This window comes from Blastocystis hominis (assembly GCF_000151665.1).
Source record: "Blastocystis hominis, Singapore isolate B (sub-type 7) whole genome shotgun sequence assembly, scaffold_2".
Classification (NCBI taxonomy): domain Eukaryota; class Bigyra; order Opalinata; family Blastocystidae; genus Blastocystis; species Blastocystis hominis.
The window spans coordinates 1130618-1147563 of NW_013171827.1; the positions used below are offsets into that span (position 1 = coordinate 1130618).

The window sequence follows — 16946 nt, forward strand, 5'->3', positions numbered from 1 at the left end:
AGCTCCTGGAGATAAAAAGCCGATAAAGTTAGTGAAGCGCAAAGACGCCAATCGCTCGTCGTCGCCTTCTTACTCGTACTCCTATTCGTACTCCTATTCGGATGAGGAGAAGGAGGGAGAGAAGAAGAGACAGAGAGATGAGTCCAACGTGGGACATAGAGAAGAAGAAGAAGAAGGGATGGAGAGAAAACGAGTTGAAACGAAAGCTCATTCAGAAGATCGACGACGTGCTCACTATTCGTCTTCTTCTGATTCGTCCGATTAGTAGTTTGGTGTGTTTGTTTGAAATCGCTCGGCCGGTTTTCTATGTTTGATTTGACAAAGTTCGTCAAATCAAACGGAGAAACAGGGAAATGGAGAATCGAAAAGTGACCGTTCTGTCCTATTTTGTACGACTCCCGATGAGTGCCGATAGAAATCTATATACAGATATAACGGGTAGGGTGTATTCGAAAGAGAGGACTGTAGTCACTTCAGACGGAAAGCAGGTGGGAGGGTCTCCTGCATTGGCTTCGCGGAAGGAAGAAGAGATTTCTGCAGACATAGAAGAAACACTCATGAATATTCAGTTTTCCGTCGCAAGACTGGGATGTTTTCTCAGTGAGCTCAAGAGTTCAGGGTGCAATCTGCACGAAAATAGAAAGCAGCAATACGTCAACGTCTACCGCATGTTATCTACCATCCTTCCTCATATCCCTATCTCCTATCGCTATAGGTTCAGTTTAGATGCGTCTGCTCAACAACGAAGCAGATCCTTGTCAGTGGAATCGTCGAATTCAGTGAGTTCAGCCTGTTCCTTTTTGTTCCACGTTTGATATCTAGCCTTGGAGGAACAGTATCGAAGCGAAAACAAGCTCTTCTGGGTATTCACAGTGTAAATAACTTACTCGTAGTCGGCCGTGTACTCCGTTTTTCCGGAATGGAAGGAAAAAAAGACTTCCACGCAGAATGCCCTCTTGTTTCACCGGCACTTAGAGAAGCGCAACTTCGACGAGAAGCGCCATTTTTGTGGGAAATCTAACGACGTGGAGTTCTGCCGCCGACTGGAGCTCTTTTTGTGCGAGGTGGAAAAGAGAGGACTCGATTGGAGAAGGTGCATTCAGAAGCTGAGAAGGCGGTGTTGTGATTTGTTGCGGTTTGGGAGAACCTCACACGACATCTTCGAAATGGAATCAAAGTTGGACGACGATGACTGCCTGTCCGTTATTGAATACATCGCACAGCAGGCGTTGAGCGAGATGCAGAGGCACAACAGAGAAAGTCCACAGTAGAGTTCGATTTGCGCTAGTTTTCTTCCCACTTTCCTTTCTTTTTCTTTTTCTGTGCTCTTGTAATGATGTTTCCTCATCGTTTCGTAATGATTAAAGTAATATTGGATTAATCGTATTTGTCTTTAACGTGTTTGTGAAAAACGCATCTGATTGGACGAGACAGTGTTCATTTTCTGCCCCGGATTTGGACAGTATTTTTTAGAGTACGCATACGAAACTATGAGATCTGCTATATTGTGCTGTGTTCTCCTCATCGCGCTGGTCTCGGCCGAGAGATATTCAGTTATTTACCAAGGTCAAGATGGCTCGTAAGCGATGTTGGGAATCCTCAAAACTAGTTACAAAGTGTCGAAGGGCTATTTAAGATCATCGATCGCGACACTGTGGTACGAGGATAAGATTATGGAGGACGGATGGGGCCATATCAAAGTCGTGACGGATGGCCACTACCCCGATGAGATTCAGGCAGAAGCTGCAGGGTATCTTCTTGGTGTGCGGTGATAGCTAGATATCTTGAAGGATACGTCGAGTACGAGCGCATTGCTCAGCATGTCAGCAACATTCGTGCGATCAACTTTGGATCAAACCCGATTCCCGCAGGAATTGAGAATTACTTGAAGGAGCAGATCGCGTTCATTCGCAAAATGGTTTGTACGTGCTCCTCGTTTCGATAACTGCCTAGCAAATCCCCCGAAGGGTGAAGAGCGCTACTGGCATTACGTCAATTTGATGATGAAACAGGTGGAGGGTCTGACGAACGGGTAGCTCCATGTTTTTTACCCTTCTCCCTTCAGATTCAACGCGCGCCGCGGCCCGAACGAGCAGATCACGTTCCAAGAGATGTACATGCACAACGCGGACGGAGACATGGAGACGCTGCTGGACATGTTCAACCCCGGAGACCGCGAGGTAATCCCACCGAGCGCTGGATCGAGCGTAGTGGCTGACGATGCTGGACTGCTCCGCGCTGGTGCGTCGCATGGAGAACGGCGAAATCTACATGGGCCACGCGACGTGGCGAAACTTCGCGGCGATGCTGCGCCACTACAAGTTCTACGAGTTCCACTACCACAGCGAGACGGTGCGGCTGAGCTTCTCCGCGTCGCCAGGTCGGCGAAGAGGGCGTGGTTGAGTGGCAGGCTTCGTGAACTCCAAGGACGATTTCTACGTGAATGGGTTTGGAATCGGCGCCATGGAGACGACCAACGCCATCTACGACGAGCAGCTCTACAAGTACTGCACCACCGACACGGTCCCTTCGTTCATTGTAGCGTTAGTCGATGCCATTCAGCCTAGCGAAGCCAGGTCAGCAACATGCTCGCGCACGATCCCAAGACCTGGGTGGACATCTTCTCCCTCTACAACAGCGGAACCTACAACAACCAGGTGGGGAAACGGGGAAACTTTCAGTTAGTGGATGGCTGTGGACCTGAACGGCGCGCAGAAGACCGAGAATCTGATGTGGATCGTCGAGCAGATCCCGGGACTCACCATCAAGGAGGACGTCACGCGCACGCTTCGCGAGACGGTTTCCACGGTTTCCACGATTTAGAGATAGGGCTACTGGGCGTCGTACAACATCCCCTACATCCGCGAAATCTACGAGAAATCGGGCTATCCCTCGCAGCCAGCGACCCCTGAAAACGACTACTACAACTGCTCGCGACACAACATCTTCCAGCGCGATGCCGTACTCCCTCTCTCTCTTTCTCTTTCGTCTAGCCGCTCGTGAAGGATCTCGACGGGTTCTTGAAGATTCTGCGCTCGAACGACTACCTGCACGATCCGCTGGCTGAGGGAAATCCGCGCCACGTATGCGAATGGGTGGGATCCCTCCAGCGTAGGTCATCGCGTCGAGATATGATCTGGACACGAGCAACCCGAGACATTTCGGAGCCATCGATAGCAAGGTGACCTCGACGTCGCTCCACAACAATAACATGGGAGTGTGGGCTGTGAATGGACCGACGGTCGATGGCGTGCCTCCCTTCTCGTGGAGCGAGTGGATGAAGTCGCATGAGGCGGTGCAGCACATCGGACACCCGGATGTGTTTGACTTCGATTACGTCTATATGGATATTGCCCAGTTTTGTGTTTGTTGGAAAAATGAGCTTGGTTGGTATGGGGCAGCTCTACGGTGTGGGTGGACTCCTCTCATCCATTCCTAGATCCAACAAACTCTCCCGCCAGAATTGACGTGTAGATTCTTTATTGATATCTCCTGGACTCGTTGCAGTTGATTTCGATAACGTCTGTGTAATAAATCCGCACTATCGATGTCGGAAAAAACTGAGGATAAGTTGAAAACAGAAATCTATGCTGCTTTACGAAAATGGTAGTGTTGTCGGAGTTGACGTCATGATTTTAGGTTCGGATACAAGGAATTCCGCAGTCGTCAATATGGTTTGCAATTCTTAGATACTTTTCATCTAGACGCAATCCGCTCGATTTTAGAAGGTTCAGATGTCGTTGTGCTGATGCCAACCGGAGGTATGAGTCTATCAAGTGTTCTGTTGCATAGGAGGGAAATCTCTGTGTTACCAAATTCCTCCCCTCGTTCGAAATGGGCTTTGTGTCGTCGTTTCTCCGCTGATCGCCCTAATGCAAGACCAGCGTACTCTTAGCCATTCTGTCTCCCCTCCAGTCCGCGAACTCCGCGAACGCCACATTCCCTGCGCCTATCTCTCCAGCGCCCAGTCGGCCTCCGAGTATCGCAGCGTTCTGGCTTCGCTCCGCGCCAAATCCTGCTGCTACCGCCTTCTCTACGTCACGCCCGAGCGTCTCCAGCTCTCCGACTTCCTCTCTCTCCTCCGCTCGATCGAGAGCCGCGGGGAACTCGTCGCTCTGGCCATCGATGAAGCGCATTGCATCAGCACGTTGCCAAAATTCGTGGCTTTTTTTGCAGGTGGGGCCACGACTTCCGCGCTGCCTACCGCGGTTTATCCGCTCTGCGCACCGCGCTGCCCAACACGCCGATCATGGCGCTGTCCGCCACGGCGACGGAGGTAACCGCGGGAATCGCTTGGGATCTAGGCGATCGTGAAGGACGTGAAGGTGCAGCTGCAGATCCCCGCGGCCAAAACGATCTCGGAGTCGTTCGACCGTCCGAACATTTTCTATTCAGTGAGGGCGAAAAGGAGAAATGAGGGAAAGGTGGTCCGCGCGGAGAACATCGACAAGAACGAGCACTTGGTGAAACTCCTGCAGGCGCATCGCGGCGAATCGGTGATCATTTATGGTGGTGATTCCCGCGGGGATCGATTGTAGTGCGGAAGAAGGACGAGGCGGAGCGACTGCGCGAGTTTCTGTGCGAGAAGGGGTTCGCGACGGCGGTGTATCACGGGTCTCTGAGCGTCGCGTTGCGTGCAGAGGGCTGAGAAATAGGGGAAGGAGAAGGAAGAGGCGCTGAAGAGCTGGACGGAGGATCGCTGTCGCGTGATCGCGGCGACGATCGCGTTCGGGATGGGGATCAACAAAGTGGGAGCGAGAGTGAGGGATGAGGCGCAGAACGATGTGCGGTTAGTGGTGCACTGGAATCTCCCGCAGTCGCTGTATAATTATTATCAGGTAGGCGGGGCGGGGCGAGGCGGTGAATGAAAGGAGAGCGGGCGAGCGGGGCGCGATGGACTGCCGTCCGATTCCGTGGTGTATTATAGTCGAGAAGACGTGTAGGCGATGAGAGGATTGGAGAAACGTAGAAACGCGATGGCGTTCATGATCAAGCGGGATGACGACGAGAAGCGGGTTGGTAGGGGAGAGGAAGGCGAGTGAGGCGCAGAGCGACAGCTGGACGAGTTGAAGGCGGTGATGCAGTTCTGCTCGGAGAACGCGTGTCGGCGCAAGCGGATTTTGCAGTATTTCCAAGAGGAGGTGGGCAATGCCGAGAGCGAAGTGAGGGGTAGAAGGGGAAAACCGACCCTGCGAAGTGCTGCGATTACTGCAAGGTGCGGAAAGGGGATGGGTGAAACGTAGAACCCCGAGCAGGTGCGAGCCAGCAATGTGGCGCTGCGTCGCTTGCCGTCCTCGACGCTGCGTTTTCCGCCGAAATCGACAGCGTGGGTGTGAGCGAAGCGATGGACGGTAGGCACGAAGGAGGCTTCGGAATGTTCCAAACCGCGCGCGAGTTGTTTCAGCAGCGGATGGAAGAAGAGGAGGAAGAGGAAGAGGAAGAAGAGAGAAGGGAGTGGCGCAAGCCGAGGATTCGGAGTGGGCAGATGTATCACGTGAACGCGAACGGAGAATTCAGCGATAGCGGGGGAGAAGAGGAGGAGGAGGAAGAGTCGATTGCGGAGCAGATTCGAAGGAAGATTGGGTTGGGAAGCAGAATAGCGGTGGAAAAGGGGAAACCGGGGATCAAGGGAGCGAAGACGACGCAGACTGCGAGGAAATCCATGCAAAGCACGCAGAAATCCATGCAAAGCACCATCAATTTCAATCAACACGCCTCCAAATCGACTTCGCTCGGTTCCCAGTCCCTCGAACCCGCTTCATCATCCCTTCTTCCCCCTCCTTCCACTTCAAATCCATCTTCTCTCCACCCTTCTAAAAGCCAAGAAACCCTTCTTCCCACCTCCACTTCTCCTCAATCCAACCCCAACCCCAACCCCAAACCCAAACCCAAACCCAAATCAAAGCCATCTCCCGAGAAGAAAGCCAAACCGACCGCTTCTTCTTCTTCTTCTTCTTCTGCCTCTGCTACACAAACCACTCCCTCCTCTGCGTCTCACACACACTCCTCTCTCCCCGAACCGCCCTCTTCAGCTCCTTCAAGGAAGCGTCCATCGCCTTCGCCCTCCACTCTCGAATCTCCTCTCGATCTCTCCAAAGCTTCCGATCGTTCCATGTCCCTTCTCGACCCACATCTCATCACACAGACCCAAAAAGCTGCTTCTGGCCATCTCCGAAGACGTTCAGAAACTCACCGCCTGTCTCGATGTCTCTGCAAAGCAGCGCGTCAAGTGCGTCGAAGCGTCTTGACTCGCCTTCCTCTCTCACTCCTAGCCTGCAGAAGAAGTATCACATCGCCTTATCTCCCTATCTCCCCTCGGACTGGGTGGATTGCATCGCCTGGCAGCAGGCGCGGCTGCAGGAGCATCAATTAATCGCCGAAAACCGGCAGAACGAACGCGCGCAGGCCGACATTCGATCCTTCTTCGGAAAGCCAGGACCCGCTGATAAATCGGAGAAACCGGGGAAACCAGGGAAACTGCTGAGTCGATACAAAGCTGCGTATGCGAAGGTCTTCGGCGAGGTGGTGCAGTGTGGGAAGGACGGCCGATTACCGCCGTTTGTGCCGGTGAACGCGGAGATCAACGCGGTGAACACGGAGAATTTGATGCTCACAACGAAGTGCAGGTGGAGTTTGCTGCCGTTTTTGTCGCCGGAAGCGCTGACGCCGATTCTAAAGCATGTGGTGATGCTGATAGCGAGGCAAACGCCGAAGGACGAGGGGAAAGAGGAGTTTGCCAAACGAATTCATTCGCAAGTGGACAAATCAATTAAACTCAAACAACCATTTTTACTAAAAAGCGATTAACGTCTTTGTTTTAAACACGTGCTATACATCGTCGAGTAGGAATAGACGACTACAGGGAACTTGCAAATACCATAGCTTACGAGACACTGCCTTCCTCATCTTCCTCCTCGCTTATCATCGACGTCAGCACTTCACTCAGCATAGAAACTGTATTGCACGAAGAGAGAATCAGCGCAGACATAGCGGCGACTTGTAAACGGGTCACCTTTCAGTAATCAGAACAAGAATCCTATACTCCAATTCTAGAGAGCGCCTTCATTCTATTCATCTTGCTCAAAGTATTGATAGAAGCTGCATCACCGAACTCAGCAAAACGAAGCAGATTATGATTTCTCTTCATCATTCCAAATACTACATTTTGTCTCTGTGGTCGAACTCTTGTAAATAAACGAAAAGAGTGAATGATACAGCGATTGAGACAAGGTGCGGCCACCTCTTGCCAACTGTCTAGCGATCGAAGGGAAAACTCGGGAAGACATACCGTGAAACTCGTAGAGAAACAAATATAATTCTCATTCTCCCACACACACACACTCCTTTGAATAACAAACAAACGGCTCAAAAAAACGTAAAACAAATACCGAGTAAAACGCTGTTTCTAGCAAGTGAAAGTCAAATAGGCTCCATTAATAGTATAAGGGCAGTTTTCTCTCTGCAAACGGTTTTGAATATACCTTCGAATCGTTGAGATGTTGTTCGTCCTATGCCTCACGCTTCCTCTCGATCTCTACGAATGGTTTCCCGATCCGGTGATCACGGTAACACGAGTGCGCGACTTCCGTTTTCTCCCAATCTCCAAAATCTTGTCCATATAACTCTCCACCTCGCGCACTTGCAGTCCATGAAAATCGATATTATACCCACTAAATGTCACGATTTTTGCTAAAAATTCCAAACTTCGAGATCAAATACTGCAGCGAATTCGTTCCGTTATGCTGCTGAAAAATCACACGACCCGCCTCTTCGTTTGAGAGACTGCACTGCTCTTTCTGTCGCGCGATCTACATCACACATCGCATGAGCCTCTACCGCCCGCGTGGTTGAGTCTAAATACTTCCCATTACCACGACACTCCTCTGCTCGCTTATTCTGCAGCACGCGCAGATTCTGCTGGCACTTCCAAACCTCGTGTCGCTTCGCGGTGCTCATCATCGTGTCCTCTACACGTCATCAAATAACCGCGGAAAGCGCACGTGACACGTACGAAGGCGGCGAATACTCTTCGTCGTCTTCGATCTGGATGGGTTTGCAGTACGTGACCTGCTTTTTGAGCTCGTTTACGACATAGCGATGGCTGCAATTCTGGTATTTCCGCTTGAAAAGCGAGTATTCCGTCCAGTGCGCGTGGATCTGCGCCTTGAACTCGGTCTCGATGAGCTGCACGCAGGCGTCGTAGTCGTTTTTGCTGCGAATAAAAGCGGACATGATTTGATCGGAGGGGATAAAGGAGTATTTGTATTTGAGGTATTCCGATTCGATCTCGGGAGTGTCACGTTTAAACTCTGAGATGAAGGGAGAAGGGAATATCGACTTGATTGCTCTCTGAGAATATGATTCACTGTTTTTTGGAGATTGTTGTTGTTGTCCCAGTAGAGACTCGCAAGAGCAGCTATATCTCTGTCTGGGAATAAATCATGCAATTTTAAAATGTCATCACTATGTTTGGGGAATCAGAAAAAGAGTACTCTAAAAACGCTTCGCAAATAGTGTCGTCCATCTCGCATGACGGGGCCGGTTTTTCTCCAGTGGAATGATTGCTCACAACGTGTTTAGGAGTCAAACCGAGGTCCCTACACATATTGGATGCATCCACATAGTCCACATTGCAGTTTATGACTATCTCAACATCAGAATTATCACCCATTGCTACATCTCGTAAAACCTCTTCAGGTGCGTCAAATTCCGTTTTTAGCTTTTGTAAGCATTCTTGAATAGAAATTGCCTCCATTCCAATATGGAAGTATTAGGAATAACAAGTACACGATCGTTCGAAAAGAATTATAGTTTTAGGATTTGTGTTAGTCTTATTATCCTCATGTACCGCTACAGGATTGAAAGCGCGGATTGTAGATACGGAATCCGATACGGAGCACTGCAAGCAGAGGCTGCCGCTTGTAGTTCTTCGACGAATGGTGTATACTTTGTATCAAATTGCGATATTTGTTTCTTGAATGTATTCCTAATTTGCTGACTAATTTTGTAGCTTCCGGCGTTCGATGAGTCGCAACTATCGGTCACCGAGCGCGAATCGCCTATTCAAATGGTATCTGCATCGCTCGTTGGGAAGCTTTCCCGCCCAATTCAGAGTGTGTGCTCCGGGTTTTCAAGTTCGTTGCAGAAGTGTAGTCCCTATTCATTGTGTGGATGGTAGTTTTGGTTTGTGCTGTCGATAATTGTGGAACGGTTAAAGTCTTCGAAGAGACCACACCCGGGAAACTTGATCTGCTCAAAACCTTTGTACACTCTGATTCCGTTCACAACACCTTGGAAGAGAGCTGGACGCAAATCCGCCTCTCTCCTTCGGGAAACATGGTTCGACTCACTTTGTGTCACTCTTATATTAAATATAGCTTTTTTCGCTTCATGGCTTGTCAAATACGCTAAATGTGGTTTCGCTGGTGGACGGCAACCAAACTGTCATCTTTGCTCAGGGTCACCCGCGTTGCGCTTGCTGGAGAGACGAGTGCACGATCGTAGTCGGAGAGGGAAAGCAGTTAACGCAGTACTACATTTCAAACAACCGAGACATCACCGCCTTTCATCATGTGTCCATAGGATCGAATCCTGTGAGCTGTGTTTGCAGTTTTTCCAATGGGAGCGTCTGCGCCTGCACGGAAAACGACCGCGGCGTTTTTTCTCTGAACTCACGCAATCTGAAGATTGTGAAGCGGTATGCAATCTTCTACTCAATATATATTCTAATAATATAGATGGAGAGCTCCGATTCGCAGCACAATATTAGGAGCCGTTTCGGACACGATAAAAGACGAAGAAAGTGGAGGGAGCATTTTGGGGATGTATTTATGCGGCGATGATAATGAAATCTTGTTCTACAATGGAAGTGGAAAGGAGGAGAATGATGCAGCTCTGAGAGAGAGACATACGATCAATCTCCGGAGTCGGAGTCGGATCATCGGTATCTGTTTCCAGAAAAATGTCCTTTATGTGCTCGGAGAGAATGGAGATCTGGATGCCGTTGTGGATCCGTTCACTTTCATCAACGAGCGGCGAAAGCGGAAAATGAACAAGTCAGAGGACGAGGAAGAAAAACGAATGATGATGGATGACTAGGAACGTTGCTTCTCTTTGTTTTAATCACTTAGCTCCGATGAAACTCCCTTTCTCCACCTCCTTTGCAAAAATACGATGTGGAGCAAACTGTTTGGGTGTTCTGTCAAGCAGACGGCACGATTTGTGAATCGAGCGAATTCTCCCTTGCTGAGAAAGGCGTTGACTCGAGTTCAATCTACCGGTACAAACCAGGCTTCCTGGAATGTCGGTGGCATTTTGGGAGCGGGTGCACTTGGTTTGACTTGCTGCTATCTCACTTCGAGAGCTTTTGCTCAGAGTAAGGATAATGTAGGTCGTGCATGCAAATGGGGCGTGACTCGTGTAGGAGCATCCGGAGTGGAAGACAACGAAAGGGAGATACATCTACAAGGGAGATACGCAGCAGTACCACAATAAGGAGCTTCTGTTGCTTTCATTTCGTTCCTTTATTATTTAGGATCTTCTCGGGAAGCGGAAACCGCGAGCTCGCGAAGTCGATCTGCAGTTATCTCGGTGTCAATCTTCAGGACGCCGTAGTGGACCGCTTCAACGACGGCGAGATCGAGATCCGTTTGAACCGCAACGTGCGTGGCAAGAAGATCTTCATCGTGCAATCGACGTGTCCTCCCGTGCTCCTCCTCGGCTTTCCTCACTCCTAGGTGAACGACAACCTGATGGAGCTCCTCCTGTTCATCAGTGCCGCCCGCCGCGCGTCGGCGAGCAGCATCTGCGCGGTGATTCCGTACTACGGCTACGGCCGCATCACCGAAATCGGCACGATGCACAACTGCCTGACGGGAGCGGACGTCGCCGAGATGCTGCAGACGGCGGGCGTGAACAGCGTGATCTCGGTGGACCTGTACAAGGAGCAGCTGCAAGGCTTCTTCCCGCCGACGATTTCGGTGGACAGCATTCCGGTAATGCATCTGCTCGGCGCGTATCTGATGGAGACGGAGACGCTGGACACGCCGATCGTGGTGGCGGCGAACGCTCACAACGTGTACCGCGCGAAGGCGCTGCGGGAGTCGCTGGAGACGCTGCGATGCCCGAACACGTACATGGGAATGGCGATCGAAGTGGACCATTCGCGCGTGCTGAACGTGGACAAGAACAACTCGAACGTGATCGACAGCACGGAGCGCGAGGCGGACTCGGCGGCGCTGTCGACGGTGTACGCGACGATCGAGAACAGCCACGAAGTGGTGGGCGATGTGGCGGGGAAGGAGGCGATCATCGTGGATAACTACAGTCTGACCGGCGATACGCTGTGCCGTGTCGCGAAGGTGCTGAAGGAGCAGGGCGCGCGGAAGATCAGCGTGGTGCTGTCGCACGGACTGTTCGACGAGAAGGCCGTGGAGCAGCTGGACAAGGCGCCGATCGAGCGGATCATCTCCACGAACACGGTGCCCGCGTGCGAGGCCGAGAAGGTGGGGGCGAGGAGCGGCGGTGAGGCGTAGAAGAATCCCAAGTTCGAGCGGCTGAATATCGCGCCGCTGCTCGCGGAGATCATCCATGCGGTGTATCTGAACCAGAGCGTGTCGCCGCTGTACACGCTGAAGACGAAGAAGGACGCGGAGAAGATTTTGGGAAACGAAGTGAAGGTGAAGGAGTCTGCGGAGAAGCCCGTGGAGAAGCCCGTGGAGAAGCCCGTGGAGAAGCCCGTGGAGAAGCCCGTGGAGAAGCCCGTGGAGAAGCCTGTGGAGGAGGTGAAGAAGGACTGAAGAGAAAAGGAGAAGAGAGAGAAAGCTGAGTGAGAATAATCGGCACGTACATTTATGCATTGTTTGTACCTCAATCAATCAATCAATCAAACAAACAAACAAATAAACAGTCAAGCACGTTAGTCTGTGAAATAATCGATTTGATCCGCGGCGATCCACGGATTTTCCTTCTCATCTTCGAACGCAGCGTCGAAGTCCGCAGCAGTGAACGATTCCTCTGCTTTCGTTCCTTGTTGTCCCACACGACGAATCAGCGGATTGGACACAAAGCAGCCCATTTCGTGCCATTCCACCATCTGCGCAGTGCTGAACACGCCATAAACTTCCGATTCGCCCTTGCTCCCATCAGGCAACACTTGCCACTTGTACTCCCATCGCTTCTCGTTCGTAGCGAAGTTGATCTACGACACACCTCGCAGCGAAGCCTACCACTACCAACCGCTTAATCTCCTCCTTCTTCATCTCGTAAATGTTCAAAAACTCCTCGATCAACACCGAGCACGCTTCCGAAATCACGTCGATCGTCCTCTTATTGAACTCCTTCTCTTCTGGAGAGAGTTCTTTCTCCTCCACTCGCTCAAACGCAAGGCGATGCCGCGATTTCTTCTCCTTTTTCTCCGGTTTGGGACGCAGCCGATTCATTGCAAGCATCGGCGTCTCTTCGTCCTGCAAACACGCACACAACCGAACCATCTGCATGTTCTGGGAAAACACCTTCTCTTTCTCCTTCTCCTTCTCCTTCTCTTCCTCCTCCTTTGTCTTCTTTGGGATTACTGCGAGTCCGTTTTTATCCAAATCGCGAAGAAACGGATCGGATTCCAAGAGCACTTCGTCTCGATCTTTCTTCCAAGTGTAGTACCCGTTTCCATCGAAAGTACCTAATTAATAAAATCTCACCGACTTGGATACCTTCTTCATTCTCTTTCTCAAGGTTGAATGGCGTGATTCCATCCACATCTCGTCCGAGATCTTCTTTCTATCCATTGAATCGCTTTGATTCTATTACCTGTAAATAGAGTGAACGATCTGAACCCTTATAACTCTCCTCAGCTCCGATGTGTGTAATCTTCATATGTTTTCTTTCTTTCTATATTACAAATGATATGCAATACAACGGCTCGCTCAGGATCATTGTCCTCCAAAATATCTGCTTCTTTCATGGCAATACCCTTCTTATTTGGGTTTGACGGATCAACAAGATTGACCACCTGGTCTCCTTCTTTATCTTCATCTCTAAAACTCATTCAAACACTGCAAAGCTACAGTTCTCTTCGTTTAAAAGCAAGATCAGAATCTTGAATTCTAAATATGAGCATGCAACCAATTTTATACTTCTTTTCATCAATAAAATCCATTTTCTTTGAAGGCAGCTCATCTCTACTATTTCCACTCTATATCAATACAAAAATTGCATTGCTACTCGTTTTACACTCATTTCGCAGTTTCCGTTCCCTTTTATGTGATAGTAGAGATTTTGTGAGTAGCTGCAGCAATCGGTCTGCCGCCCTCATTCCTAACTCCAGATCAAAGTATTCCAAGAGAGCAGATTCTTTTTTCCAATGAATCGTACTAGTGATTTTCTGGAAGCGGTAAGGAAGGAAAAGCACAATCTCCAAGCAAAAGTATCTACAGAGGACATCATCCAACCTCGTCCACAAGTGGATCCTTTTTTAGTTGAATCATATGCTCTTGTAGTTTTTCGTATCAATGGTTAATGGATAGTATAAAAAAGTTCAACTCTTATGTCATTATATGCGCTCTTCGTCAAAAGAACTGAAATCATTGTTTATTTGGTATACAGTGATGATTGTAGAAGGAACGAATCACAGGAAGAAAAAAACAAAGCCTTTGATACTTTTGAGCACGTATCTCAATGAAACAGTGTGATTCCCATAGGAAGTCAGCGAGCTACTGTCCACTATGGAGGATGAAATCAAAACGCACTCTGCCAAGTCTTGCTCTCTGTCCCAAAACATCGCTCAATCCATCACAGACGATATCAAGGACGTACTTTCTATCATTTCTCTTCCCCGTAGGCTCTGAAAGATGCCAAGGAGTTATTCAACTCGATCCTTACTTCACACAGCAGCTATCAGCGTCTGTTATCAATGTAGTTTTGCTGCTGTACCCATCTCCAATTGCAGAATTGAGCCCAGTCTCACTCGCTTCACAAACGTTCCCAATCCTCTCTCTTCACCCAAATTGATTCGTCGCGTAGAGCCCTTATCCTCCGAATATGAACGCCAACACACCCTCAAATCAATGTCGGAAGCCGAGCGAGAAAGCCTTCTCTCGGAGAGTGTTCAAATCGAAGTTTGTGTTTGTTTTGCGCGGTGAATGGTTGTAGAGATCGCTGGAACGCGAGTTGGACGCGGTGAAGTCGCGGTTGATTGGCGGTTGAACTGTAGAAATGTGGAGAAAAACGCGCGCGAAGTTTCGCAGATGGTGAAGGAGTTCACGATGAACGTTGTGGATCAGCACGAGATGGTGGAGCTGGTTCATCGAAACGTGGAAAAGGCGAAGGACTATGTGGACGATGTGAGAAAACGCGATGTGTGATGATGATGCGTAGGGACTGAAAGATTTGAGGAAAGCGGACGAGAACAGTCAAGGATACATGCTTTGGGTAAGTCTGATGATTTTTGTTTTCGCCATCCTTCTGTTTATACTTGCTTGAGGGGCGCATTTCTGCTTCGGAGATCAATTAGTCGTTGCTTTCTTGTTCTTCGCTTATATGTTTGTGGACTATGGCCCGTGGACTATGGACTATGGACTATGGACTGTGAACTGTGAACTGTGGTTTGCTTGTTTGTTCCATCAAACAGAACACATCAAAAAGTTGTGTCCATCGCAGTACTTCATAAAATCCATCACTTGCCGAATGTAATCTTCTTCGAACTTCGACAGAATGTTGAGATGGCCGCCATCCTTCACCCACCATGGAGGGTACGGAGACAACGTTATGTCGTTCAGCTGCTGCACCCAGCGAGCGTCGATCATCGTATCTTGCTCTCCATGGATTAAAAACACGGGACACTGCATGAAAGAGAAGGTTTGAATGCTACTTCGATCTTTGTGATCACGCTGGCGTTGTCGTAAGGATCGTTCTTGCTAAACAAACAACCGCATGGGAGGATCTTCTGTCCTAAAAATAGCGAGGGAACGAAGAGCAGTACCTGAATAAACGGGTCCTTGAAGAATGACACCGCCTAATGGATATTGTGCGTTTAGACCTTGGCGTTTATGTTCGTGATATTCTAAAAAGAGAGAGGAGGCTACAAAGCACGCAGGAACAGTTCCCACTAAAAGTAAGGCGCGTAGCTAGACGCAACAGCTTTCTCCTAAGAAGAAGATGTTTCTTCCTTCAAAAAACTGTGTTGCATAATCGTAGACAGCTCTTTGATTCGGAACAAGAGTAGAGCTCGTGGCGATCCCGTCGCTGCATCCAAACCCTTCATAATCATAAATGATCACATCAATGTTCAACTCATCACCCATAATCTGCAATACATCAATATAGCAACCTATATCTGTCGCATTTCCATGACTGATAATCAGACAGCGCTTAGGACTTTGTTCTGAGTGAAAACTATATTCTGAACTTTGTCTTTTATAATGAAATAGACAGAGCGATTTCTCGTTCGAAATAGGAATGCGGCATATAGTAATAGAGGAAGGAATGGCGCGTTGTGCCCTATCAACTCCATAAAACCCTGAATAGTGGTTTTCCGTTTCCTGAATATCATCTACAACAAACGAAACATCTAAATATACAGGAAACAGGATAGGGAGGAAACAGTGTCAAGTCGTCGATCACCTTGTCTCGATCACAGTTCCTGACATAGAGAAGTCCAAGAACGGAGAGCAACTGCCCCATACGCTCAATTTCCCAAAAGAAGTTTAAGTTCAAATTCTTTCAAACAAACAGATCCAAATTAAAAGAAACGTGCATCTAGTTCATCCCACTCTGAATCCACTCCACAAAGCGGACCGCATTGCTCAAAATCTCGCTCAGATACTCCAAGCAGTCCGCATCAAGCTCCTTCGCGGACGCTTCGAGCGCAGCCTGCAAAGCGCTGGTCGCATTCATCGCGTAGGACGTCAGCTCCAATTTCCGGAAGATGGGCACGAACTTGGTTTCCCCGAATCTACAACATTGCAATCATCCCGCACTCCGCACATCGTCATCATAAAATCGAGCACACACCCCAGAATCTCCGCGTTCTGCGCGTTCTCCGCCGCATCGAGCACATGCACGACCTTGCCGCAGACCTCGCCGAGAATCGCTTCGTTCTGCGCCGCGACCTGCACAGGCGCGAGAAGACACGCGATCGTATTCACCAGCTGCACCAGCACGGCGGGTACGCGACTCTCCAGCGCGGCCAGCAGCGGAGCGGTCTGCTCGGGGAAGCAGAGCGGGTTCATGGAATCGGCGTAGTTGGGGTGGTTGACGGTGCATTGCGCCCAGACCCAGAGGAGCTTGGAGGCGGATTCGAGGACTTCGGAGGGCGCGGAGGGCGCGAGGGAGGGCAGCACGGCGGACCAGAGGGCGGGGAGATGCGTGTGCGTGGCGGGGAGGATGGCGGCGATGGCGTCCTCGATGGCAGAGAGGAGAGAGGCGCGGATAGACTCGGATTGGACGCAGGAGGCAGCGACTTGGGAGGAGAGAATGGAGAGCACGCGGAGGAGACAGGAGAGAAGCGTCTGGAGATTCGATTCCTCGATGGAACTGCGGATGAATGCGTCGAGAGAGAGGGGTACGGGAGGGAGTCGTTGGCTGGGGTGAAAATGCGCGTGATCACATCGAGAACGCTGAGATAGTTGCGAAGTTGCTGCGATAACGCCTCGCCCTTCTGAACGATCTCGCCCTCCGTATCGTGGAACCCGACGTCCAGAGCTTCGCTCTCCATCTTCGACGTGGCTTCCGCGTCCTCCAGAACCATGTCATCGGTTTTCGAGGCCGCGGCGTTCTTGAGCTCATCGAAGCTGGCGTAGCACTGCGTCAGCGCGCCGAACAAATGCACGAACTGGGCTTCTTGGAGGAGAGACACCGTGTTGGAGAGAATGTTGACCTTCTCCGCGAGAGGCAGCGAGTCCACGTAGACGGTGAGGAGCTTGTAGCGAAGCTGCCAGGACAGATCGGGCATC

At 50.1% G+C, this 16946-nt stretch overlaps 6 protein-coding genes across 6 annotated transcripts; 3 read left to right on the forward strand and 3 right to left on the reverse strand.

The window, feature by feature from the left end:
• Nucleotides 1-1586: 1586 nt before the first annotated feature.
• GSBLH_T00002767001 (uncharacterized protein) lies at nt 1587-3439 on the forward strand (the record flags this gene model as incomplete). The annotated part of the gene is made up of 11 exons (XM_013041264.1): nt 1587-1750; nt 1780-1922; nt 1954-2032; nt 2066-2180; nt 2212-2380; nt 2411-2538; nt 2568-2657; nt 2686-2799; nt 2830-2961; nt 2994-3083; nt 3116-3439. The coding sequence occupies 11 exons, from the start codon at nt 1587-1589 to the stop codon at nt 3437-3439; spliced, it is 1548 nt and encodes a 515-aa protein (XP_012896718.1).
• Nucleotides 3440-3748: 309 nt separating this feature from the next.
• GSBLH_T00002768001 (uncharacterized protein) lies at nt 3749-4943 on the forward strand (the record flags this gene model as incomplete). The annotated part of the gene is made up of 7 exons (XM_013041265.1): nt 3749-3761; nt 3793-4147; nt 4177-4276; nt 4305-4509; nt 4539-4624; nt 4656-4838; nt 4872-4943. 7 exons carry the CDS (start codon nt 3749-3751, stop codon nt 4941-4943), a joined length of 1014 nt encoding a protein of 337 aa, XP_012896719.1.
• Nucleotides 4944-7405: 2462 nt separating this feature from the next.
• GSBLH_T00006489001 (uncharacterized protein) lies at nt 7406-8671 on the reverse strand (the record flags this gene model as incomplete). The annotated part of the gene is made up of 6 exons (XM_013041266.1): nt 7406-7508; nt 7539-7670; nt 7720-7808; nt 7837-7967; nt 8001-8428; nt 8493-8671. 6 exons carry the CDS (start codon nt 8669-8671, stop codon nt 7406-7408), a joined length of 1062 nt encoding a protein of 353 aa, XP_012896720.1.
• Nucleotides 8672-10173: 1502 nt separating this feature from the next.
• GSBLH_T00002769001 (Ribose-phosphate pyrophosphokinase) lies at nt 10174-11798 on the forward strand (the record flags this gene model as incomplete). The annotated part of the gene is made up of 5 exons (XM_013041267.1): nt 10174-10386; nt 10424-10503; nt 10535-10706; nt 10737-11504; nt 11538-11798. The coding sequence occupies 5 exons, from the start codon at nt 10174-10176 to the stop codon at nt 11796-11798; spliced, it is 1494 nt and encodes a 497-aa protein (XP_012896721.1).
• A 119-nt stretch (nt 11799-11917) lies between these two features.
• Nucleotides 11918-12440, reverse strand: GSBLH_T00006490001 (uncharacterized protein; the record flags this gene model as incomplete). The annotated part of the gene is made up of 2 exons (XM_013041268.1): nt 11918-12199; nt 12228-12440. The coding sequence occupies 2 exons, from the start codon at nt 12438-12440 to the stop codon at nt 11918-11920; spliced, it is 495 nt and encodes a 164-aa protein (XP_012896722.1).
• Nucleotides 12441-14615: 2175 nt separating this feature from the next.
• Nucleotides 14616-15262, reverse strand: GSBLH_T00006491001 (uncharacterized protein; the record flags this gene model as incomplete). Its single annotated transcript, XM_013041269.1, has 4 exons — nt 14616-14834; nt 14864-14943; nt 14975-15100; nt 15172-15262. The coding sequence occupies 4 exons, from the start codon at nt 15260-15262 to the stop codon at nt 14616-14618; spliced, it is 516 nt and encodes a 171-aa protein (XP_012896723.1).
• Between the last annotated feature and the right edge of the window lie 1684 nt (nt 15263-16946).